This window comes from Dermacentor silvarum, chromosome 3, assembly GCF_013339745.2.
Source record: "Dermacentor silvarum isolate Dsil-2018 chromosome 3, BIME_Dsil_1.4, whole genome shotgun sequence".
Lineage (NCBI taxonomy): Eukaryota > Metazoa > Arthropoda > Arachnida > Ixodida > Ixodidae > Dermacentor > Dermacentor silvarum.
Window position 1 is genome coordinate 122,583,291 of NC_051156.1, and position 27,696 is coordinate 122,610,986.

The 27,696-nt window shown below is 45.0% G+C and overlaps 1 protein-coding gene across 1 annotated transcript in view; it reads left to right on the forward strand.

Annotated features, from left to right (window-relative positions):
* Positions 1-2,204: 2,204 nt before the first annotated feature.
* Positions 2,205-27,696, forward strand: part of LOC119444741 (glucose 1-dehydrogenase 1-like) — a 62,466-nt gene continuing 36,974 nt past the window's right edge. Inside the window, exons 1-5 of the mRNA XM_049663603.1 lie at positions 2,205-2,316; positions 12,578-12,717; positions 21,062-21,154; positions 26,151-26,289; positions 26,657-26,697. Coding sequence (XP_049519560.1) covers positions 2,280-2,316; positions 12,578-12,717; positions 21,062-21,154; positions 26,151-26,289; positions 26,657-26,697 — 450 coding nt within the window. The 5' untranslated portion in view covers positions 2,205-2,279. The remainder of the gene's footprint in view (positions 2,317-12,577; positions 12,718-21,061; positions 21,155-26,150; positions 26,290-26,656; positions 26,698-27,696) is intronic.

The following is a 27,696-nucleotide window of genomic DNA, read 5'->3' on the forward strand; positions in this document are numbered from 1 at the left end:
CATCTCTGCCCGCACGACAAAACCGTTCCCCTTCGCCACGCCCACGCCTTTCCCGCTCGCCTCTGCCTCGTCGCTCTCCGTCCCCTTACCCCGCACCTCCACCGAAATGTTACGGGGAAAGAGGTTTAAAATATATTTAAAGCGATATTTACAATGCGGCCACTGGCATACAAAACATACAAGATGGCAAAGCCAATCCACGCGACATCAGAGAGCGTCGTCGTCTTCCGTATACTGTCCTCAGCTTCTTCTCGAGCAGCACTTGGTAACAATGTATTAGCTAAGCATCTACTAGAGTACGTTAGTGAACATGATCTTTTTTATCTGCCCCAACATGGATTTTGAAGTGGATTGTGCACAGCTACTCAGCTTAAGAAAATTGTCCACGGCCTTTCTGCAACCATTGAAAGCCGCAGTCAAGCCTATACTATATTCCTAGATTTCGCAAAAGCATTCGATAGGATTTCCCATCCAAATGGCAAATGTCGTAGAACGCGCGAAAATATGCCTTTAGGTCGGTACCTAGAAAGAAGAATGCCCTAACCTTTGGCTATCACGTAAATGGCTAACCTGCTTGCAAATGTCCAAGAGCACAAATACCTGGACTTAACTTTTACTACATATATCATGCATGCTCCAAGTCTCTAAAAGCGCTGTGATCCTTAAGACGAAATCTTCAGTGGACGCAAATCCATAAATTGAATGTCTTGCTTTCAAAACAATTACAAGACATATTACTGAGCACGCGAAAATTTTATGGATCCATATACTGTTACCGATCGTCGTGAACTTGTAAGAGTGCTGCGCCTTGCTGCCACATTCATATTAACTATATATTGCACATTTTGTTCCCCAAGTGAATTATGTAAATGCGCCAATCCTTCATCACTGAAGTTGCGAACCAAGCAAAGAAGGCTGACGTCTCTCAACTAAAATATTTATAAGCAAAATAACGTAAATGGTGATAATTCGACATCCGTGCCAAAGAACCATCTAGGCGCCGTAACAGCAGGCATATATAAACCTCTCCCTAGAATACGCAAGGTCTGCTTTAAATTTAGTTAACGGTATCGGGGCTGCCTGACAGCATTGTATAGCCCACGACACTAAGTGCTTTTTGGATTGTGTTAGTGTTCTGTTCAACTGGCCATGAACCGTAGCATGTATGTTTTGTCTCCGTGTATGAAAAATGGCCATCTGCTCGGTTGTGTCTCGTAGCTGTGCACACTATGTGACCTGACCTGCATATGTCACAATGGCCAGGCTGATAAACAGGTGCATCTGTGCCTTTGTATGTTTTTGGTTTTCACTCTGTACGCGACAGGGTGTTCATTTGTACGAATTTTATGTAGTCTTTTTTTCCTTCTTTTCTTTCTTTTTGCTTTCCACTCGTGTAATAGCCTCAGTTAGTTGGGCTGACCGTATTAATTAATAAATGAATTAAGTGAACGAAAGTAGAGAGGCCGAAAGCAGTTGCCGGCCGCTCTATCTCATCAAAATTTAAAATACCACTTTGCTGTAGAAATACATCAAGTAAAATGGAAAAATAAGAAAAAGGACACTTTAGCACGCCTGAACTCTAACACCTGAAAGAGGGCCAGAAAAGACAAGACATCGACAAGGAACGGGAGTAACTGCATAAAATCTTACCCTATATGAGGAGAACGTGTCGATACAAATAAAAGTGAATTTAGCTGGAATGAAAGCACTATAAGAAGGCCACTAATCGCCCGTGATATATGTATCGTCGCAATAATAGTGGACGTTTGCCCTGAACAAGAAGTTTGTAGCGTAACTGTTGGCTTTGCTGGGCATACAGGGGCAGTCGCGCAACATGACGGTTCACACTGCCCCTGGTATAAGACTTTCAAAAGCCTGTCTGAGGCTTTCTTGTTGATCCGTCGATAAACCCACCACTCAGTCCACACATGAACTGACGGAGGAACGAGCACCAAATAGTGTCCCATTAAAAGCTGGAACCTACAAAATGATAAAAGCCCAGTCGTTGCATTTTAGCGTCGTTACGGGCGCCGGGCAACACTAATTCGAGATCTACGATGGCGATAGACTCGTAAACGAAAGAGGAAGTTTAACAACCGATGGCGGGGGGCTGCTAAATGTCGAGCGCACTGCACAAAATGACAGGTGAGGAGCATAATGCTGTATATAAGCGGGACCCACGGCAAAAATGTCACTCGACGTGACAAGGCGCAGCCGTTCTAGCCGCTTCATCCACACATCTGGGGTACACCAAAGGTTCACGTGCACTTGAGCGCAAAATGCCGGACCTAAAAGGAAAAGTGGCCCTCATAACTGGTAGGTTCTGATATTGAGTTCCACTTAACGAGTAACCTATTACTAATAATCACACCAGCGTACAGAGCAAATTTACGGATAGTATTTATGGCAAGACATATATATATATATATATATATATATATATAGTGGGCAACATGACATATGGCTCACACATAATCAGTTACATAATAATTAAAGTTTGCAAGTACGTATTTATACTACGTCAAGACTTCCTTGAGTGAGGACATTACAAGATCTTATATTTCTTAATTGATCAGGAACGTGTATTCGGCTGTGGCATTCTTGTATTGCTTTTTTTAATCTTCAGCAGTCAAGTTTAACGGGGAATACAAATTACGGCACGTTCACTCTGCTATAACAACAACTCGTTAGTCTATAACTCCTTCTTTTCACATGTATTGGCGATTCCTGAGCTACCCCCAAAACGGTATCAAAGCCGTTGAGGCTAATAGAAGTGTGGCGGCTTCCACTAGCGCAGTGTTAGCTCATAGGAAATACCGTGATTTAGCTGCGTCACAATTAACTTTGATGATGCGAGAACAAGTTATTCTGCTGATCCTGATAACTGGGTCTGTACGCTAACTAGGTTGGGAAAATTAACCAATAGGTAACTCAGAGTTCAAACAAGCAAGTGCGTACTTTAAGCGACTAAAAGCTCGTCACATTTAGGGACAAAGTTGCTAAGCAGCCTACAATGATAGGCAATAGCGCAGAAGGTGCTATATCGTCTCGACAGCCATAAAATTTCCATGTGCAACAGTTGACCATTAAAGAGGAACAAGCATTTGTAAACGTGATGCCCAACCATTTGTGGCATGGTAAATATGGTTCATATCAGGAAAGTGCGAGAGGCAGGAAAACTAGTTAGTAAGGGTCCAGTTATTACAATGCCGAAGTGTGATGTGGTGAGCAAGTGAATGTACGTGTCGCAACGAATTCGTTCTCAGATCTGGCCGATGAGCCGATCGCTTCATCGGCGCTGTCGTTGCCGCCAGCACTACAGTGGTTCGGCAGGAATTGAAACTTCATGAATGTCGTGCCGTTCTCGAGCGCTTGTTGGCGTTCGTGCCTTATTTCTTACACAAGCGGATCTTGCGAAGCATGACGTAGGGCAAGCTGCAGAGTTTGCAGGGAAGCGTTCGAATCGCAGAAAATGGCGCAACAGTTTGGTGGCTGCTGTAGCACGCAACTGACGGCGCCTTGAAGAGGACAGCCTTCTGGTCTTGTCGACGTCCTAATGTGACATAGATTAAACGGCGTATGGGGCAAGCACTGCTGCGATAGAGCTGTTGATAATCGTGAAGCCGTTCGTGCAAATAAGTACGCGGTGAAAATCGGACTTGTGTAGTAGAAACACAAACAGTAATTACATACACTCATTACAGCATAACCATCCACCTGTTTTAAACAAATATCACTTGCCGGAAAATCCAACAGAAACGAAATAGCGACAAATATTCGGTTTGGTTTAGATTGAATTGCCGTTTGTTTTTGTTACTGCTATTTCTCATTCTTGTATTCTCTTCTCACTGGAGTTTCGCTTCTTTAGTTCGAAGTATAGTGAAGGAAGCTCATGTGATTATGGTGTTCTTTCGCAATCTGAAATCTATTACGGTGGTATAGCTGGATGTAGGAATCTGCATGCTGCGCTATATATATATATATATATATATATATATATATATATTAGTAACGGAATGAGAGACACAGAGACAGCACCCGTTCCTGGGCCAGCTGTTCTATTCTCCGCCCACCTCATCTTCCTCTACCTCTCTCTTCGCCCAAGCAGCCGAGACACGGTGCCGTACTTCCACATCACACTCGGCCACGCTGAGGACCTGGCAAACAAAAAAGAAACGACAGTTCAGTCCAATCCGCGTAATCTTTTCTTGAGGCGCGACACGTGCACGGCGCAGTTATTTCTCTTCCGCCGGTCAAGTCCAAAGCTTGGATCCGAGGTGCTAACGCGCCATGTATTATCTCCTATACGCGCTCGGTGATGGTGAAGGGCCACTCAAACTTTGCGAGTAGCTTCTTGCCTGGACAGCTGCAACCTCTTTGCACCCACACCTCATCTCCGATGTTGTACGCAGGAGCAGGTCGACGGCGGCGGTCATAATAGCGCTTGTGTTTTTCTGGCGCTTGTGTTGTTTTTCCTTCGCCGCAGCTCTGATCTTCTCGCAGGCGACTGTGCGACTGTCAGGGCGTGTGACGCTAACGGGAGCATCTAGCCTGAGGACCGCTTTCAGCTGGGGCAGCTTTCCATATACGATTTCATACGGCGTCACACCAGTAGAGGTCTGCAGCGCTGTATTGAGCGCATCGACAGCTGCCGGAAGGTGGACGTCCCAATCGGCCTCTCCTGTCTGTCCTACTTTTGTATATGGAGCGAGCCTTGCCTGAATGCTCTGGTTTGTTCGCTCAGTGAGGCCTGTTTGCCTGGGGATGAAACGCGGATGTATAATGATGCTGCACCCCCGCCGTGGAAAGGTACTTTCGTAGTGGCCGACTGCGAAATGTTGCGGCACGATCTGATATCAATTTCATTGGCAAGCCATGTCTCCATTCATACCTGTGTTGCAGAAAATCGACTAAATGAGTGGATGCCAGGGATGTTACGGCAGTCACTTGCACGTATTTGGATAGATAGTGCACAGCTACAATGATGTACCAGTTTCCAGCAGTGTAGGTGGGTAGCAGCCCTATGTAGTCGATGCCAACCGTATGAAAGATGTCTTCGGGTATCTCCACAGGTGTTAACAGTCCAGGCTAACGCCCCGGCAGTCGCTTAAACTGTTGATACGCTTCGCAGCTAGCAACGTAGGAGCACACATTGCTTTGCATCTTCGGCCACTAGAGCGTTCTTGTAGCTTGCGGAGCGTGGCTCGTTGACCAATGTGCCCTCCTTCGGGGGTGTCATGAATGTCTCGCAGTACCTCTGTGCGAAAACATTTCGGAACGGCCAGGAGGTAACGTTCTTCTAGGTGGTCCTTTTGCCACCAACGACGGTACAATACACCATTGCGTATTGCAAACATCGAGTTTGTTTTTGTGCCAGTTATGGAGACAATAATTGTCGCGAAGTCTTTGTCCTCTTGTTGCGCTTTGGGCAAGCCTCTTGGGAAAAAAGATGTGATTTTGCCTGTTTCGTTCCAAGCGTTCGAGGGGGTTGCGTGATAAGGCATCGGCGATGTTACTCAAGACCCCGGCACGATGACGCACGTCGAAGTCATATTCTTGAAACGTGATAATCCACCGGACGAATATGTGCTTTAGCTGTTGCTTAGAAAACATCCGCGTTAATGCAGAATTAACAGTTACCACGGTAAACATGCGCCCGAACAGATAGTGTCGGAATTTGTCATCCACGCTCCACACCACTGCCAGACATTCCAGCTCATTGGAGTGATAGTGGCGCTCGGTGTCGGAGAGGTTTCGGCTCGCATAAGCAACGATGTGTTCGATGCCATCAGGATCGCGTTGCACGAGCACTGCTCCTAGACCGACTTGGCTAGCATCGGTGTGCACTTCAGTGGTCCAGTCATCATTGAAGTGGCTTAATACTGGACAGACAGTGAGCTTTTGCTTTATCGTCCGGAAAGCGTTTTCTTGCGCGGCGCCCCACTTAAACTGCGCGTCCTTTTTAAGGATGTCACTCAAGGGAGCTGCGATCGAAGCGAAGTGTGGACTAAACCTCCGCAAACACGAGGCCATACCCATAAATGACTGAACCTGTTTCAAGGAGGTTGGTGTGGGATATTCCGACATTGCCACTATGCGCTCCGGGAGTGGCTGAATGCCGTCAGGCGAAATATTATGCCCAAGTAGGCTATCTTAGACAGATGAAACTGGAACTTTTCGCGGTTTAAGCGAAACCTCGCCTAGTAAAGTCTGCAAAGCTACTTCATCTAAATTGCGAAGGTGTTCATTCTCGGTGGTTCCAACAACCAGGATGTCTCTAAGTAGACCACACAGGCTCGGTTATTCAGAGACCCTAGAACTGAATTCATCGCGCGCTGAAATGTACTAGGGGCCGTTCGCAGCCCAAACGGCATGCGATTGAATTCATACAAGCCCGACGGAGTGCGAAAGGCTGTCTTGCACTTATCTTCTTCAGCGACGTTGATCTGCCAATACTCTGCACGTAAGTCGAGCGACGAAAAGAACCTGCAGTGGCGGACTGTGTCAATAGCGTCGTGAATGCTGGGTAAGGGGTACGAGTCAGGCGTCGTACACTTGTTGAGCTGCCAGGTAATCCACGCAGAAACGCAAGGACCCATTTTTCTTCCGCACGAGCACGACAGGGCGCGGCCCACGGACTTGATGAAGTCCTAATTATGCCCGCGGCGAGCATTTTGCGTACTTGATGATCACGAAGCGCTCCCTTTCAGCGTATCTTCTCAATTGTACGCATATCGGAGAATGGTCCCCTGTCGGTATTCGATGCAGGAACATCTTCGTGCCCGGGAGATCGGCGGTAGTGTCAGTGAACATCGTTTCAAGGTGAGCCAGTATCGAATTTAATGTAAGCGAACGAAGCGGCTTATCTCTCGGCGTTGGCAGGGGCATCGCAGTAGTATCAGTTAACGCAGGCCGGAGCTGTACATGGTCGTGATCAATGGTGAGGTGAATGTCGTCGAACAGTATAAAATATGATCCGAGAATCATGCCGTTAGGCAGGTCCTCGAAGATGGGAATGGCCGGGCGAAACTTTGTCCCTGCTGTTGTCCGGACATAAATGTCGAGCATACCCACTGGCATCACACTACCTCCTAGTCCATGTATTGGAGGCTGCGTCCACGGGGAAATGGTGAAGGGAGCATGAGGCTGGTGTAGTGCCGTCCGCTCGGCGCCGGTGTCAATGAGTGCGGACAAGTCGCCTATTCCTTCAACATGTACTGGTAACAGTGGAGTTGGGTAGGCCTGGTACTGAATTAGGGACTGCGGCGATTGGCGGAATTTCTTGGCGTGCTGTCCAAGACGTCCACAAGAAAAGCAGCCCTGGCGCGCTGAGAGGGGTGCTGACTGTCCGGCCTGCGGCACGCCGAAAGTGAGACGGCGTCGAGTACACTGCGGCAGTTCCACTGCCTTGTGAGCGAAAACCAGGGATGTGATCTCAGGAGACTGTGAAGACAGGATGGCAGCATGAGTAGAGTCGCACAGCCCGTCGATAACGTACTGGCGCGAAGTTGGAGACGACCATGTGAGGTCACAGTCGTTGAGGAGTCGGAGCTTATCGTAGACGTAATTGGCTGACGTCTTCAGTGGGAGCTTGTCGGCGCGACCGCATACGCATGAACTGGTCATCGTATGTGGATGAGAGCGGGCTGAAGGCAAGCACTAAATCTGCACTCCTTCCAGCCCAAGTTTGGTTATTCCAGCCATCGTATCGATGCCATGCTTTGGCGGAATCGCGAAGTCGACTCTTAGCAATCGACATTTTGACGTCGTCAGTCCAAGAGTGCTGACTGGCCAGGGAATTGATGTTTCGCAGCCAGAGTGTCGGGTTATCCAGAAAGCCTCGAAATTCCGGAATTTCTATGAGAGATAGCGGAGCTAGCGTGGTACGTGCCAAGGCTGCGACGACGGAGATGTTGGCGTCTTCGAGGTACCTGGCCATAGCAGCGATTGCCTGTGTGAAACGGCGGGGTCGCTGGAAACCACATTCGAGGTAGGAGTTATGAACTCTGGCGTCGATGCTGAGGTCGCTTGCGGCGCGGTACGGGAAGCAAAGCCCAAGGGAGCGTGTTCGGCGTCCCTTGGCGCCGAGGTAGTTTCCACATCCACGGCAGTTGAGTCGCTGACCTGAGCTATGTTTACGGTTGCAGACAGCGTGCTGGCTTGGACAGGAGCGGTAATGAGCTCGGTTGCAGAAGCCAAAGTAGTAGAAGCAGCGGCACGCGGTAGTGTGCGTCCGCTCCGCAACACGGTGCCCGAGTGCAGGTCGTCCTGCAGAGGATCGTTGGTCGACTGCGTCATTGTAACGGAATGAGAGACACAGAGACAGCACCGGTTCCTGGGCCAGCTGTTTTATGGTATGGTATGGTATGCCTTATCTGATGGCGCATACCCATTGCGGGGGATTGGCTGTTCTATTCTTTGCCCACCTCCTCTTCCTCTACGTCGCTCTTCGCCCAAGCAGCCGAGACACGGTGCCGTACTTTCACATCACATTATATATATATATATATATATATATATATATACAGGGTGCTTCAGCGAGAGAGAGAGAAACGTTTATTATTGAAACAGTGTCCCGAGCGAGGTCCGGTATCACCCTGATGTGGGAAGGTTCCTTAGTCCAGGAACCCTCTGGCTTCGGCTGCCCTCTTGGCCCTGGCGACGAGTTGTCGCTGGTCTTCCAGGTACCCGAGGACGAGCTTGGCCTCCCACGTTTCAAACAGGTGGTCTTCGTTTGCTTGTGGTGCTCGGTTAGTGTCCATTTCCGGCTGCATTTCGCTGTCTTAATGCCACGGGCATTCCAAGAGCAAGTGTGCCAGCGTGTCGGGAACGTTGCAGAGTGGGCAGAGGTAGCTGTAGAATGTCGGGTAGAGGCGGTGCTTCAGCGAACATTTTCAAAAATTCCTTAAGGTTGACTGTGGCCGATAGCACAATCTAGCTCATGAGCTGGTCTACTCGACGAGGCGGACATTACTTGCACACGAAATTGAACTGCATAATCGAATAATAACAAACTGATCACTAATTAAGTTTTTAACTAATTGCCTTATAGTCCATATTGCCATTTACAAATTGAAGCCGTGGAGTTCGCACTGCGGATCCACTTAATTGGAATGAATTCTTGGGATGACACCAGTTTCGAGATATTAATTTCCGAACTTTGCGGAGAATGAATCGGCGTTCCAGTTTGTTTTATACCAAAGCGTCGCTTTCTACATTGAAGCACAAAATTAACTGGAACGCCAATGCATTTCTCTGCCAAGCACGGGAATTAATATCTCTAAACTGGTGTCAGCCTGGGAATTAATTCCCAGGCTGACACCAGTTCACAGGTGCCCCGTGTGCGTTGGCTGCTTCCACCCACAGAATGGGGTCATTCTGAAATCCATGAAACTCCGGTAGTTCTGAGGCAACCGGTGATGGAAAGGCTGCTAGCGGGAAACCGGAGGTAGCTGAAACGAAGTAGTCTAGCTGCTGTGACAGCATCGAGATGGCTCACATGACGCTGCACGCTCAATATGTTCATTAATAACCGCAGTATTCCTACCATTTGCCGACGTGAAACTGGTGCCGAATCAGAAGTAGTAATGCGTGCCAGTGCAGGGGCAGCGTGCTGTGATAGCTTGATAGTTCTTGCATGAGAGCGTTCAGGTGGTTCCTTTGATCTGTGAGGTTTTACGACTATATTATATTCGGGACGCCATCAGTTACGGCGGCGCGCGACACTGGAGAGATATCTTATATTGCGCAAGTGAGGCTGTCCTTCATAGGCAGAGGTAGTTTTTCTGAAAAGCCACCGGTAGCCATCGACGTCCAACAATTTCTGTAGCTTCATTCTGGCCGAAATTTGCGCTCACCGTTTTTTTTAATGTAGAGCTCACCTTTAAATACAGTACGATATTTCAAAATGGTGTCATGAGAACCAGTTGATGCATTTCAAGATGTTTGTACCGCAGGTATCTTCTCTGTGTGGTTCAGCTCATCGGGCGCGCACACCACTGCGTTTATAAACCAAAGTGTCTGGACTTGAGGCCCTCATGGTACAGAATTCGTGTTGGAATGAATCGTCATCGGCCCAATGCATGTCGGAAGCGGCAAACCTTTACATGCATGGAGATGGAATCACCTTTAAATATGATCTTGACACAGCACGTGATGCCGTGGCAGCCAGCGTTCCCTAAGACTCCCGAGCAAATCGTCAAGAGGCCAGCACTTTCAAAAAGGGGCTTAAGCAGCATCAGAATGGCGTGGCTAATGTGCGCACTGGTTCTAACGCTTTAGCTGAGCAGGACGTCAAACACAGGTCACAACATAGACTAGCAATACGCAACTATCATTCCAGTAATAAACGCACCATCGATCCGCTCTATCTCGAAAAAATGCATTGATATTGCAGTACAACAGCAATTGCAAAATACGACCTTACACGCTCTAAACCAGACGCGTGGCTACATGCCAAAAGTACATGACAGAGTGCCAACTGTGAACTTCAGCGTTTTCAAAAGTACATAATTATCGTTACCACCTGCAATGTTCGACGTCATGTTCAGGGGTTAGCACGTTTTCAAAATGAAGAGATCGGTGGGCCTTGTTCTCAGAATCAGAATCAAATTTTATTACTACATACGAAGTTATTACAACATGTAATATACAGGCGGAGGTCCCGCAGTCGGAGACTGAATTGGGAACTCTCTTGCGCGCTATAATTTTCAGCCAACTCCTAAGCTAAAGGGCATTTGTTCCAACTTTCCATCGCGTTTATTGCGAACAAGAGACACATACGGTTGCCAGAACGTATGTGTATGTATTCACCACTTCAGTCATGCGTGCACGTGCGTACACAACACGTCAAGTGGTCAAATGGTTCATGAACACGCCACACGTGTACGTGACACAAAACGGAAAGGAGGCGTCAGTCTGCCATCTGTAGCTTTGAAGCCTAACATTATAAATGACCACAAGGACACAAGAGGGCATCTTGAGGTGCCACTGTGTAAGAAATATGTAGATATAGTACAGGCACAAAAGAGGAGCCCTAAACAATGCATGGTGGTATCCTATCACTCCTATTTAATGACATATTTTGTTATGAACCTTGCTCGAGCGGGTGGACGCCCTGCCGCAGCTAACTTCCCAGCATTTCAACACTCTTATAAACATTTCTGCGGAATTCAGTAACCACTTGGTAGTTTGCAGCGTAAGCTGAACATTATATTTCGAAACTATTGTGGGCCCCTGAGGGTTCACTTGCAAAAAAAATTACAGATTATTACGTGCCAAAGCCACGATCTGATTATGAGGCACGCCGTAGCGGGGGACTCCGGAATAATTTGGACCAACTGGGGTTCTTTGACGTGCACCTAAACGTAAGGATCAACGGCGAATATCTCACCAACCTTCGGTTTGCAGATGACATTGTCTTATTCATCAACAATTGGGACGAATTACAAATAATGATTGAGGACCTTAACCGAGAAAGTGTGAGTGGCGTTGAAGATCAGTATGCAGAAACGAAAGGTAATGTTCAATAGCCTTGCAAGGAAACAAGAATTCAGGATCGTCAGTCAGCCGCTAGAGTCTGTAAAGGAGTACGTTTATCTAGGTCACTTACTCACAGGGGACACTGATCATGAGAAAGAAATTTATAGAAGAATAAAATTGGGCTGGAGTGCATACGGCAGGCATTACCAAATCCTGACTGGGAGACTAGCAGTGTCGTTGAAAAGAAAAGTGTACAATAATTGCATTCTACTGGTGCTAACATATGGAGCAGAAACTTGCAGGTTAACAAAAACGCTCGAGAACAAGTTAAGAACAGCACAAAGAGCGATGGAACGAAAAATGTTTGGCATAACCTTAAGAGACAGGAAGAGAGCGGTGTGGATCGGAGAGTAAACAGGAATAACCGGTATTCTAGTTGAAATGAAGAGGAAAAAATGGAGCTGGGCAGGCCATGTAATGCGTAGGATGGATGGTGGACCATTAGAGTTACAAAATGGATACCAAGAGAAGGAAAGCACAGTCGAGGACGGCAGAAAACTAGATGACGTGATGAAGTTAGGAAATTTGCAGGCGCAAGTAGGAATCAGCTAGCGCAAGACAGGGGTAATTGAAGATCGCAGGGAGAAACCTTCGTCCTGCAGTGTACATTAATATAGGCTGACCATGATGATGATGACATGCAATCACACGGGTGTTTTCGTATGCGCCACCATCGAAATGCGGGATTTGATCCCGCGACCTCGTTTTCAGCAACCCAACACCATAGCCGCTAAGCTAACACGGCGGGTGGTTCACTTGCTGCTCACGCTCTTCATGATGGATGCCTTCTAAAAGTTCGCTTTGGTGCAACGTAGTCAAACATTGTCTAAAGATGAGTTACTTTCATGGTCATGGAAGGCAAGTTACACTGCAATGCTTTAGGGACACAAAGACCCATGAAAGACGCTCACACATACGGTGATGTGCGTCCTTCCGTTTGTGCGATCGTTTACTACCGATTCTACGGACCTTTTTGCAATTTACGTTTTGTCAGGGTAATTTTTTGTACATTGTGTTGTTCTTTTGCGAACGACAGGTGCCTCGGCAGGCATCGGCGAATGCACGGCGAAGCATTTCGCCTCCCTCGGCTGCTGGCTTTCCCTAACTGGGCGGAACAAGGCTAATCTTGAGAGAGTGGCCGAAGCTTGCTGCGCACAGGGGCTTCCTCAGGACAAGGTAAGTAGCCGGAGGCAACGAGCTTAATAGTTCTTTTGGCTTGTCGTGAAACTCCGACCAAAAAACAGCCCATACCCCAGCGACATCTACCTCGATATTGGTTGGTCGTATCGCGGCTGTTATTGACCTGAAATGAACAAAACAAAAGCGAAGGAGAATGAAAAAACGATGATCTGTGTATTTTCCTAAAATATATCACAATTCTTCCATAACTTCTAAACACCTACATGAATTGTAAACAATGAAATCGGGAAATTGCCGGTTAACAGGGTGTCAAGAAAAGTCCTTCATACGTTTTAATGTCTGCAAAAAATCATGAAGGCGCTAGTTTAGGAAATATTAGGTCCAATATAGCAGGATCTCACAAAGCACGCTGTTTGCTGGCGACATTGTTCGGTTGGGCATCGCAAGTGGTGCCTTACAGCAAATGAATGAGGGCCTGTAGCGGTATAGTCAGTATACATTTATTATTCTGCAGGAACCTAAGTTATCTCAAATTGCATGATAAGAAAACGAAGTCTTTTTATTTCACCATTAGTATCTTGCGGCAGTGAATTAGTTTGTTACTTATCGTGGACCAATCGCCACAACGACATCGGATCAGCTGAATAATGTTTCCAGGTGACGAAAATACACTAGACAGGATATCCTAGGTACTCTGTAGCCATAAACGTGAGCTCACGAACGTTCATCATAAGGGTACCTAATAATTAGCGAATTCTAAAACCAGCAAGCTATGAACCCGAAGCCTGAAAGAGAACGGCTAAGCTTGAAGGGAAGATAAGAACCGCGCAACAAGTAGTGAAACGGAAAATCACCGGCGCAACGTTAACAGACACGAAGACGGCGATGTGGATCAAAGAGTGAACGCGGGTGGCTTGGATTCTTGAAGGCAGCTCCTATTCTTGGTAATGGAAACATTAACAAGTGGAGTTGGGCAGCTATATAAATGCACAAAGCAAAAGAAATTACTGTTGAATTCAACCTTTAGAGATGATTTATGGCGGTACTCTTATTAGTCATCTATCTCATGGTTAGTGTCTACTTGCTGCTGATATACTTTATTTAATTATTCATTTATTTTTGTTTTTATAGTGACTCACAGGGCTTCAGAAGGACCATCGAGTGAGAGGGGTATAAGCAATAAATGAACAACATGTGAGCCGACAACTCAAACAATGAAGCACTCGAATATCATGAGCATAGAGTACAAAACTATTTCGTTATATAAGTTATAAAAGAGATAAAGTGAATCTTTACACAATACTGTCTGTTCGAGTGCTCACGGAAACGGTTACGGTCAGTGATGATGATTATGGCATCTGGCAGATTATTCCAAACCCCAATGGCGCGTGATAGTGCGTATGAATTAGAAGATGTTGTTCTTCCAAAAATGAGGCAATTGTTCGAGTTCCTATGTAGATGTCGTGATGTGTGCGTAACGGAGATAATAGGCTATCAACGTGACGGTATGTTATGAACATATTAGTAGGGTAGGCATAAAGGTGCAATGGACCGACGGGTATCCATCGGCGGGAGTTCAAGGTCTTGTATAAGTTTCTGTAACACTGGAATGACGGTCATATTTACGAGATTTAAATCTCACAGTCCTATTTGGAATTGACTCTATCTTCTTAACGAGGTTCTTTTGATCAGGAGGCCAGATTGCTGAAAGGAATTCTGTGGGCAAACAAAGGCTACATATGCTAGTTTACGCATTGGAGGGTCATATTGACGCAAGTAGCGATGCAAATAGCCAAGTGTTTTGGATGCTTTCGTACAAATGGCTGTTATGTGTTGCTTTCGGGAGAAGGTAGGTATTAGACTGACTACTAAGTAGGTGTATGATGAAATGAGAGGTAAAGCAGCATCATTTAGAGAATAACAGAAGTTAGATGCAATGTGCTAGCGACTGAACGAAACTACTTAGCTTTTATTTGAGTTAAGGGTCATTAGCCATCTATCGCACCAGGAGACATTAAGGTTAACATCGTTTTAAAGGTTAAAAAGTCCTTATCATCTTTAATAATGCGGTAAACATGCAGTCATCGGTAAACAGCCTCATGTCGCAAACTACGTTAGTGCGTATGTCAATATTCTTGATGAAAAATAGGAAATGTACCTGGACAATACCCTCCGATACGGCAGATTTTACGTCACAGAGAAAAACAGGCACGTTAATAAAGAGAAAGTCTTTGTCAGCCAGTTACCGCCACTTTACCCTATCGGATATGCGTCTAGGCCTTTTCGTAGGGCTGATCTCGGAGATAGTGCAGCCTGAAAAACTGGGACGATATCTTATTCATTCATTTATTCATTATTGATTATTGAATACCTTCTTCAGGAAGCGCAGCAACAGGAAGTGGACCTCGAAAAGCCGTAATGGAAAAACAAGGAATGAAATTTATTTCATACTTTTGCCGATCCCAGCATAGTGCAGGATGTAGAAGTGTTAGGTAAAGTAAAGTGCAGTGACCATAGCTTAGTGAGGTCTAGGATTTCTCCCAAGAAAGAAAGAGTAAAATTAGTCAAGAAGAAACAGGCCAGCCTAGACGCAGTGGGGTAAAAGCAGACCCATTCAGGCTGGTTCTCGCAAACTAATATGCAACATTAGAACAGGAAGATAAAGACAACATATAGCTAATGAATGAAACAGTAACTAGGTTGATCTCAGAATCACCAATTGAAGCGGGAGGTAAGGCACTAAGGCAACCAGTAGGGAAGCTCTACCAAGGAACAAAGGACCTAAGAAATAAATGGCAAAACATGAAAGTGTCAAACTCGAGAGGTCATATAGTATTCGCTGAACTGTCGAAACTGATCAACAAGAAGAAAGTAAGGGGTATCCGAAATTTTAACGTGGAAAAGATTGAGGAAGCAGTAAAAGAAGGACGCAGAATGAAATCAGTGAGAAGAAAACGAGGCATAGGACAACGCAAAATGTGTGCACTGAAAGATAAGCAGGGTAATATCATCAGCAATTTTGATCACGTAGTAAAAGCAGCGGTAGAATTTCGTACTGGCCTGTACAGTTCCCAGAGCAGCCAAGCTACTTTCATTCAAAGTAGTCATGAACAGGATACAGAGGCCCCTTCTATAACTGGCGATGAAGTTAGAAGGGCCTTGAAAGACATGACCAGGCGAAGAGCTGCTGGAGAAGATGGACTAACAGTCGATTTAATCAAGGATGGAGGAGATATCATGCTTGAAAAGCTTGCGGCCTTTTATACGCAATGCCTCACGACTTGAATAGTACCAGAAAGCTGGAAGAACGCCAATATTATACTTATCCACAAGAAGGGAAACGTTAAAGACTTGAAGAATTATAGATCGAATAGCTTGCTCCCAGTATTGTATAAAACATTCGCCAAGGTAATTTCAAATATAATCAGGGCAACACTTGACTTTAGCCAGCCAAGAGAACAAGCTGGCTTTAGGAAGGGATATTCTACGATGGATCATATCCATGTGATCAACCAGGTAATAGAGAACATAACGTAATAGAGAGACGTAACCAAGGACTACAGGAGGCAGACGTGAATATATTGGCAAATATCTACAAGGATTGCACAGCAACCTTGGTTCTCTACAAGAAAAGTAGAAAGTTTCCTATCAAGAAAGGGGTCAGGCCGGGAGAAATAATCTCTCAATGCTATTGACTGCAGGCTTAGAAGAAGTATTCAAGCTATTAGACTGGGAAGGCTTAGGAGTGAGAATCTACAGCGAATATCTCAGCAACTGTCCGTTTGAAGATGACATTGTCCTATTCAGCAACAATGGGGACGAATTACAGCAAATGATTGAGGACCTTAACCAAGAAAGTGTAATAGTGGGGTTGAAGATTAATATGCATAAAACAAAGATAATGTTCAATAGCGTGGCAAGGGAACAATAATTTAGGATTAACAGTCAGCGTCTAGAGTCTGTAAAGGAGTACGTTTATCTAGGTCAATTACTCACAGGGGACCCTGATCATGAGAAAGAAATTCAGAGAAGAATAAAATTGGGCTGGAGTGCATACGGCAGGCATTACCAAATCCTGGCTGCGAGACTAACACTGTCGTTGAAAAGAGAAGTGTACAATCATTGCACTCTACTGGTGCTAACATATGGGGCAGAAATTTGGAGGTTAACAAAGAAGCTCGAGAACAAGGACCGCACAAAAGAGCAATGCAACGAAACATGTTAGCTCTAACGTTAAGAGACAGGAAGAGAGGGGTGTGGATCAGAGAACAAACAGGGATGACCGATATTCTAGTTGACATTAAGTGGAAAAAGTGGAGCTGGGCAGGCCATGTAAAGCGTAGGATGGATAACCGGTGGACCATTGGAGTTACAGAATGGATACCAAGAGAAGGGAAGCACAGTCGAGGACGGCAGAAATCTATGTGGAGTGATGAAGTTAGGAAATTCGCAGGCGCCAGTTGGAATCAGCTAGCGCAAGACAGGGGTAATTGGAGATCGCAGGGAGAGGCATTCATCCTGCAGTGGACATAAATATAGGCTGATGATTAATATATATGTATATATACAGGGTGTTTCAGCGAACACTTTCAAAAATTCTTAAAGGTTGCCAGTGCCAGATAGCACAATTCTAGTTCGTAAGCCCGTATACTAAAAGAGGCGGACATTACTTGCACAAGAAATTGAAATGCATAATCGAATAATTAACAGAAGTTCACTAATTAAGTTTTTAACTAATTACCTGATGGCCCATATTGCAATTTTCAAATTGTAGCCGTGGAGTTCGCAAAGAGGATCCACTTGGAACGGATTCTCAGGATCACACCAGTTTCGAGGTATTAATTCCTGAACTTTGCGGAGAAATGCATTGGCGTTCCAGTTAAGTTGTTCCAGTTATATATATATATACACGCTCACCACTTCCGTCATGTGTGAACGTTGCACGCTACGAAATGGCGGCGTCAGTCTGCCATATGTAGAGCGTTAGTGGCCTAACTTTACCGATCAGCGCAAGCACACCAGAACACATCTTTACGTGCCACTGTATAAGACATAACGAGATATTGTTCACGTACAAGTGAGAGACTTGCAAACAAGTGTGGTAATGTTCTAACATTACTATTGATCACCGATTTCATAATAGACCCTAATAGAGCGCGGGGACGCTGCTGCAGCCTGCCTTCTCAGCCTTCAGATCATATTTTCAGCATTTCTGCAGAATTCGGTAAAGACTGTGAAGTTTCAAGCGCAAGCTAAATTTTACATTTTGAAAGTCTTGCGGGTCGCTAGGGGTTCACTTGCAGCTAACGCCTTTCATGATGCATGCCTACTGAAGGTTCGCCTTCACGCAAAAGTAATCAAACGTAGTCTAAAGGTTAGCTAGCTTCATGATCATGGATGGGTAGTCGCACTGTATCGCTGTAGGAACACAACGACCTATGAAAGACGCTCTTACACGTGATGAGGTCATTTGGTCTGTGTAGGCATGAACAAAGAGAACTCAATAATTGCGCGCAGCATCGCTTAGAACTGCAAGGTCTTGTCGGCGCTGTCGCCTTGTGTCGACCTCGCGTTCCCGTACTGCGGCCTTCTCACGGCGGGCATGACGTGTGCGTCCGCCTCGAGCTTTTGAACTGCAGAGTTATTTTCGGCATTGTCGCTTAGCGTCGGCTTCCTGTTCCCACAGCGTCACGTACGTCTGGGTGCCTCCAGAGTTGAGCTGCAGCGTGCGCCGCTCACACAGCAGCACATTGCTTTTGCATCTGGAACAACGAGAGTGGTCTTGGCACGTATGCGGGCCCGCCTTCCTTCAGTGTGATAATCATTTTGCAGGACATCCTCTGCAGGCGTTCTGACAACAAGCGGACGCATGTTTGTGCGATGTGAGGGACGTGGCGCACTGTGGTAGAAACCGCATTCTAGCCCCGCTATCACAGCTACTACGAGTGGGAAAACGATGACATTTGCCGGCATTGTATGCATGCATGTTTTGCATGGGCTGTGTTGCAGTTCGTTCCAGAAACCAAATTTGTCTCACCTGAGGTGTTAGAATCGAGCTTCTTCTGGGGTGATGTTTGTGCGATTGAAATATCAACATGGCTAGACATATTTCGTCAGCTGGCGTTCAAATTCAGGCACAAAGGAAAAATAGACAGTTAACGTGACCAATGTTCTTTATAGCAAGGTATTATATGTTAAGAAATCAATATTTTTATGTGTAATTATTGAAGATGGTGAAAACTCGCGTGGAATGTTCATAACACGCTGCAAATTCCTAAGGATGTTCTATTCCGCCTCCTGAGGCATGAGCCCGGTTCGGGTTGCTGTGCTAGCCCCTGCCTTTGTTGGAATCATGCCATGGGACAATTTTATTTATCTTTACTTGTGACATATATATATATATATATATATATATATATATAATGACACCTCTAGTAGTGGGAACAGGGCAAGAGCAGAGGGACAAGAAGAAAGAAGTGTGCGTGCTAACCGCCCCGTTCGATAGTTAGCTCTCGCCGCCGTGTTCTTCAGAGCCCAGCTCTCAATAAGCGTCGTGGAACCATACCACGGAAGAAAATATATATACTAAGATTTGAACATCACGCTGACCCGCGGTTCCTCGCGCACATAGCGTGTAGCATATGTCAGCCGACTTTTTTAGGCTGCAGCCCCTATCTCCTGGATTACTCTACGACAGAGGCTCGAAGCATGCCCGATACGGAGCAGGGGTGGCAACTCGCGAAGACAGACTTGGTCTTTAAAAAAGCTTCCGTAGTTAATCTTGTGCGCAGACACCATCATAGCCTGCTCATCTTTGAAAAAAAATCTTTGCCTAGCTTAATGGGCATTTTCTCACCTGTTGCAAATTTGTTAACTTTAGGGACACGTTTCGAGTGGGTGTTGGTTGTGGTTATACCTAGTTTTTCGGAGAAGACGTTGATTATATTTTGCTTGCAGGTGGCCCAGTCTTCGATGTGGTCATCCCCAGTTGAGATTATCCTCAGTTGCGTAGCTATTTTGCGCAGCGTTAAAGTATGCGCAGGCTCAATGGTACCAAGCGAAACGAGATCAACCTGAAGGTTGTTCACTCTATCGTTTAACCCATGCAAGAGCAATCGTAGTAGTCTCCCAAGGACAGGAACTGGATTGGATGGAACATCACCCGCGACTAACAGCATTATTTTCACTACAGCACAGCTAGAACGAGAAGTAACTGATGAAGATTGTTTTACACCTCTCTATAATTTATGTGGGCATGACACCGGAATGAAACAATTATTGTGACTCTTCATAGAAGCAGCGTTAGAGAGGCAAATAACCTGAAAATACAAAGGGCGTAAGTGCGTCATCTTGGCATCCGTGCTGTGCTTAAAGTCTGCAGCCGTTGATAAGCGTTCATATGCCACATAGTGTGAGCAGATATGAGGCAATGGTGAACGCTATTGACAGACTGACTTAGTTCTTTTAAACGCTGATTGGTTACTACTCTAAGTGGTTAACATTGGTAGAACGAGGCATGTGTTCTTAGCCAATGTCTTGACAAGGGGATTGCTATCGCAAGGGTAACAACTAGTTTCTTTTGAAAGAAACTGCTGTCAAGGAACGCAACCGTCGTTCTCACGATGACAGGTTTTCCTGTAGAAATATTAACTCCACTTACATCCTGCGTTCTACCAGTGCGGATTACTTCAAATGCCCTTATCCTTCTGCGAACCAGTGTTTTGTTTCAATTACTGCCGCAAATGAATAGTTCGAGGCCAATAGAGGCATAAATGAACCTTGAAGAATGTAAAATTGACATCTTAAGGTGTGCGCATCTTAATCTGTGGTCATGTGCTGACGCAAAAGTCCAGCACTTGCCTCCAGTTTGCGATGTTGCATCGCCAATGTGCGCCTTATTCTTAGTACGCAACTCTGTGTGGGGAGGATGTGGAGCTTCGAGAGTAACTCTATATCAATTTATGTGAAACCATGCATTTGTTGCTGAAAGGTATTAAAATCTGTATAACAATAGAAAACACAAATACACAGGAAACATCCCCAGCACAGCAGCGATGAACTCTGATCGGAAAAGCAATGCCTAGGGCTCGAGGTTACGTTGCGAAGGGAGCTTGTCTTCGTCATCCAATAGGTCCCCTCGCAGAAACGCTCTCTGTAGCCAGTGACATTTCCATTGTTTGACCACTACTGATCACATTGAACATCTTTATGCAAGTAAAATTGCGGCTCTTGGCTTCCTTAATTCCTCTTTCTGCAGATCAATCCTGTCATTCTTGGTACTTGTAAGAGTCAAACAACTGTGCGAGCACTACGTGGTTTAGCTCACTCCTAGTGACACCGTGTGTACTTCATTAGTATTTTGCGTCCCTTTGCATTCCAGGTGCTTGTGGTACCCGGTGACGTAACGGTGGAAAAGGATGTCGTAGATGTGGTGGAGAAGACAGCGAAACACTTCGGCAAGATTGATATTCTCGTGAGTTTGTTGCACCATAAACGGCTATTAAATGCATTAAAATCTGCCCTCTTTAGGGCAATGTTATCACCTAGGAAGAGCAATTTTTTTTAAATTGAGACAAGCACGCTTACGGCAATGTTCGTTCCCATAAATTTTATTATAAGGAAAGTTTGATGAACGCTGGCTACGGGTTTAAGAAAGAACCTGAGCAGTAGAAGCGACGCAATCGAGGTATGAAATAGAGCACTCTCTTTGGACTCTTCTTTATGACTAAGCGTTAAAGAAAGGATAGAAAGGAAGTAGTCCTAAGTATTACTGAAAATCAACTGCTCCTACTTGCGCTTGTCTTAGTGCCAAATCTGTTATATTATTGCGTCCCCGCATGAGATCCCAATGAGCAGTAAACTAAGTTGCGATAACGACAAATGCTTCTTTACTACGACCAGCTTGATAACAGGAATATGCATTTGTCCTCTAGAGGTTCATATGAACGTCGCTACAGGACACGACGCATTTCTTCTAATGGGCTAGGCAGATCGGAGTTAAATACTAGGCTATGCCTGTAGCATCACACTCGAACTTCTCCGAAAAGAAATAAAAATGAGGGTAGCTGCATGAGGGACGCAGCCACCATTGTGTACGTGAACAGCATTTTGCGTTGTACAGAAGGTGTATGGGCTCTATGGTACATAAATGATGTAACCAAATACACAAGTGGCATTTATTCTCCCATGAGAAAGCATACATGCCTAACTTATGTTACATATAATGATAGCTTTACGGTCTCATTTCGCAATCGTGCTCCCTACCTATTAGTAGTGCGCCTGTTTGTGTCCCGGAGCGGGTTTGGGCACTAGCGAACATCAGACAAACTGTTCCGCCGGGGTCAAAAGGGTTAGGTATCCCTGTGTCTTGCTGTCTGACTCTCTTCAGACCAGTTCTGGACACTACGTGTTGAACTTAGCCGCGCAATAACTGAGCAAGCGTAAACTTCCTGCAATAAATTCGAGATTTGTAGACCTATATTGCTTCTTGAATACCCGTTTAATTAGACCAATTATACCAACTATGACATGCTGAGCCCTCTCGAAGTGACCATTCCTGCTCGAATGGTCAAATTTACTGCTTACCTATGCCGCTTTGAACGCCTCGCGTGAGGCTAAATTAGTTCTGATTTTTTATGCCCAATGCGACAGCGGCGCCATCTGCGCACGCGACACGAGCATGATCGAGTAAAGGCCTATTATTTATATACAACGATGCCAACGTAGGGCGCGTGGGTAGTACGGTTGCAAACGTATAGACCATAACAATGTACACTATTTGTGTTACATGCGGTTTTTGCACCAGACCCACTGTGCCCAATTTTAGAGACGCTTCGTGGGAAAAATGTTACTCTGGCTCATCATTTGAATTCTAACCAAGAATCCCGCAGCTTTGATACGTCCGCTTAACCATTGCTTCGCAGCGAAAATTCCATTGCCTGAGAAAAGGAATAGTAAATTTCGTTATCACCTTGCACCCCCGAACCATAAAATTGAATAAGTCACACTAAAAGCAGCACCAGCAGACTATAAAATCTCTTCTTTTGTGATTGAAATAAACCTGATTAAATGTTCGCCGGGCTGAACTTAGGTGCTTACTGTACTTTATGGTCATTTTAGTGCACTAAGTGCTTATTAGCTATCTCGTAGCATCACGTAGCATTACACTCCAACGCCTCGCTAGCGTAAATCAAATAAGGATAATATCCACTCACTGTTACAGTTTGAATCAAGGGTCCCAAGACTGTGATGCGGATGCTCTTACGCTGTACACAACAATATTACACAGGCCGCTTTATTCCTTGTTGACAAAATGGATTTAAAGGATTACAATAAATGTATCACCAGAATGTACGAAATCCCTGCTCTCGCGGATTGAAAATAAACATTTGCAGTACCGGTAAATGAGCATGATGTGCTAAGCTTTTATTTGGCGAGCACTATCACGCCGAGCGTGAGGAGTATTAGCCTGTTCAATGGCCAGTTACTAAGCAATAAACGGCGTAATACATACATGCCAGTCTTCAGAACTGAATCACCAAACAGTCTCTTGGTTGGCTGCGGCTCGCAGTCTTGCGAAGTCTTGCACAACATAGAAGCTGCCACGCGGATCAGTTAGGTTGGGCTGTGGAGTCTTTGTCAGCTTTTACAAATTCGGACTGCAGTCGAAGACTGCAACAAGCTTGAATGTTCCAAACTAATTACGAGGCCATAAACCAGCTAACCAATAGATCTTACGAAATTCATCTAAATTTACTGTGAGGGATAGAACAATTGTAATCCTGCAGATGTATTGCACAAAAGTGCGAACATTATTTGCACGAAAACTCAAGATGCCTACTCCGCTAATTTACTAAGTTTTCGCGGTGGAAATTCTAAACTTAAAATTTAAGCACGCTTTGCAATTTGCGAATTATATCCTGGGAGATTGCAAGGCATATCCGCTTGGCATGAAATATGAAGCTGCCTTCGGTTTCGAGGCTATAGCTGGAAGCTGGGCGCAGGTAGGAGCATAAGCGGGATCGAGCAGCTTAGCAGACCACTGTAAGCGATACGTGTGCACACCTTTGTTTCACATTTCATGTGTTATGATAAAGTACAAAGACGAGAAATGCAGATTGATTCTTGAGCCCTACGACATCAAAAATTAATCTGACAAATGTATTAGCACCACCACTATCTCGCTGAGAATGAATGAGTGCCACTATAGGCGTCGAAACTTGTGTGATAAGCGTCTGTGACGAGTACCTTGACGCATACGCCCCGATTCTAGTTCTTTCTTCTGTTGCCGTGTGTCACGTGGGTGTATTTTCCGGGATTACAATCAGTGGAAAACCAGCGTCCTCCCTGTCCTGTTCTCTTTTATTCTGGTTTTTTTTTCGCTTCTTTCGAAGTGCTGGAAATGCATCAGCTATCGGTTTGTAGGTAGGTTCCTTGAAGCTTACGGTAAAAATTTATTGTTGCTCCAATTTTATTTCAACAAAGTGCTGTTTTGTCCATTAAATCACGAAAAAATAACGGTATTCCAGTGTATTTCTTGGCATAATTTAGGAATTATTTGCTAGCAACTGGTGCGATCATTTTAACGCGTTCGAGGTGGATACAGATTTCGAAGTCACGAACTACAATTCGTAAATCACAACGTGGGCTGTGAATTAACTATATAAAAGTTTTTATGTCATTCTGTGAACCAGCGAATTGTGCATTTTGATGTTTCACTGTGCGCCTTTTTTAGTAATTTAGTGTAATGACTAAAATTCTGCTATCTGCCACAGACCATTCTGTAAAGCTTTGTATGGGCCAAACATACCCTATATTGCGGATTTAGTAGGCAATGAAAAACGGCGGAACAAAATAAACTTGCCATTGATATATACAAGTGACAAAAAGAGTATGTGCAGTCAAAAATGAAGTGTCTAATCTCATTAGCTATTTCGATACGGTCTTATGTGCCTAATTAAAGTGTAGGGGGGAGCGGTGAAATAGGGGTACGTTTCCTTGCTGCAGCCGGACATAACCATGCAAAAGCTCCCAGCGATTCCTCAGCTAGAGCGTTTCATACTTGAGCATCGACACCAAAGTGTGCATTCTGCACTTCCCTGAGCATGTGTCGCATACAAAACGTTTCATCAATGGACGCACCACTCCAAGCTCGATCTCACTGATTTGTTCCTCTCGCGTGCGATATTATTAAAGTGTTCACAGCTCATCCGTCGGACTATCTAAGCAACTACTTAAGGTGCGTCATTTGTCACACGTTGTTGTCCTGGTTAAGACGGAGGGCGTGTACGCGTGTAAAGGCAAAATAGCAATCCGCCCGAAATCCATGGAAGACAAGAGTTCACAGAAAAATGGCGTACTGCGTCGGTAAAAGAGTTCCAACAAAATATGTCTCTGTAGCAAAAGTTTCTACAAGGGAACTGGTCTTCGTCCTGGCAAAAATAACCAAACTTCTCGCAGAATTTGAGCTCCAGAAAAATCTCTTGTTCGTCCACTGTATATGATAAGCATCATACGCATCTAAAGCTAAAATGCAATTCACACGGGTTTCTTTTACCGGTCCATGCTACTGCCGGTGGGCGAGAATTTTTCCTTTTCACGGAATTTCCTCCACATTGCCTATTTCCGCAGAAGCAATTAGTTCAGGCGGTGTGCATGTTCATCCCTCGCTAGTAGCTGTTCGCCAGCATAGTAAGGGTGTCAGATAACCGGATCACGCATTTTATTGCGATAGCAATTATATGCACACTCCGGGAGAATTTGCGCCATCGTTGTCAACGTAGACGCCACTGTGATGTCCCGTATAAAGTCCTAGTGCGATAAGATCGCGGCAGCGCGCAGTATTCGTTCGGTGCAAGTGAAAGCGAGTGAGAATGACCCGAGAAGGATAGTGGCTGGATAGAAGGATAGTGAGCCGAGAAGGATAGAAGGATAGTGGAAGATAGAGGGAGCGCGCCGTCTTCCATCGAGCCCCAGGCAGCAGGGATTACTCCTTTACTCGCAACGGTCCTGGGATGTCTCCCATGGCCAGGCGTGCATAGTGTCCAGAGCGGATGTATAAGTAAGAGCAGAGGATGATGCTATTTTGAAAACAATGTCATGGAAAACTAATGCCTACATGTTAACCTTGTTAAGCTGGAGGTCTTGCAGTGGACATAAATGCTTTGCAAAAAATGAAATCGAAGGCTCTGTGGCAATGTTACATCCTATAGTTGTTTGCTTCGGTACTTAAACATAAGCACCGTGTAATCGTTGCTATTAGCATTATACTTGAATGAACGTGTTGACCATTATTTACCGAATAACGTGTTATAATATTCCGCCGTTACGTTATTATTGTTACGAATTGGGCGCGGAATGATCATTTTGAATTTAGATAATGAAGTATCATCGGTGTAATCTTAAAGGAAAACGAACACGTGACTCTTACGTTATATTGTTGCCATTGCGCTGCGTTCTTTCCGTTACAGGTGAACAATGCTGGAATTGTAATGAGAGGATCTGTTCAAAGTGCCTCAGTGGAAGACTTTAATAGAGTGTGGGAGACGAACTTCCTCGGTCCGCTCTGCATGATCAAAAACGCTGTGCCCTACTTGCGTCAAACGAAAGGTGCGCTATGCAATGCATTTCTCCTGGCGCTATTCCTCTGCGACTTTGTTGATTCGCTGTGTACAAGGCCATTTCTTAGACGCGAGACTTTGCATTATAGTGTTAGCTGTTTACTTCAGCGACCTGAGTATATATAGATATTCTCCTGATAGTGATTAATGTAAAACATGCTCCCTATAGCTGTAAATAAACTGTTTTCAAGTTCACCGCCGAAGGTATGGGTGCCGCTGTCATCTATCATCTGGGTGCAATCTTGTTACTGATTGCCTGCGGTCCATTGCGAGCACTAAAGACAATGATGTACAACGTCCGAGACTGGTATTGTCCTATAAATTGTGACTGATCCACGTATTTTTTTACGTTGCAGGTAGCATCGTCAACGTTTCTACTGCCATATCGTTGATTCCGGTGAGTTCAATATCAAAAAGTGTCACAGATCTGTGTTTGTAAACCTATATGGGCATTTTACCGGTCGCACAACGCCACCGCACCTGTAAGAACATTACCACCCGTGGCGAAGATTTCGTGCGTGGTCCATGAAACAGAAGACAGTCGTAGGATGTCCTGCACGGTCAGCTTGTTTTATGCAATTCTTGAATTTTTAGGATTCTGAAACGACTATATTTAACTTGAAGTAATAAAAGGGCTACCAGGCATGCACCTCCTTGCGCGTTGACGACAAAACGTCGCATGCAGTGGTGCACTCAGTGAGACATTCCGGGCACCAACTCTTCAGAGTTTCTCTTGTAACGTAGTTGGGAGCAATGATCCCAAACAAAGGACTTTTGAGTTATCACCCATACCTAAATAAATACTCGTAATCGTCTCTTCAATTCTGAGAAGTAACTGAATGCTGTGGTCCTGTTTATTCAATACTAATACAACAGCAGCAGCAACAACAATAATAATAATAATAATAATAATAATAATGTTTATTCACCAAAAAAATACAGAGCAACACAAACAGGCCGGTCTAAGCCTCAATTGGCTTGTAGGACCGTGCCATGAACATAATACAAAGGGTAAATAAAAAGATGATGAGACAGAAAGACAAAGGAAAAAAAATGACCAGAAAAAAAAATAAGATAACATTTGGTTATTCTACGTGAAACAGAAGTTGAAGCAGGGAAAATTATGATGCCAAAGCGTTGTGGAAGTTAGTTTCACCATGACTCCTTCAATAGTTCTTTCAGCATGCTTTTTGAAGTAGCGTTAAAGATTTCATTCGGTAACTTGTTAAAAATATCCGGCACATATGCACAGCGTCTGGCCGCACCATACTTTGTGGATGAACGAGGAACCATATAGCGGACGTGTTTACGAAGTTCCCTTGTGGAGGTATTTTTTTGTTTGAAAGCGGAAGTCCAAAAGTGTTTTATGACAACTGTTTCAACGAGCAAAGAATGA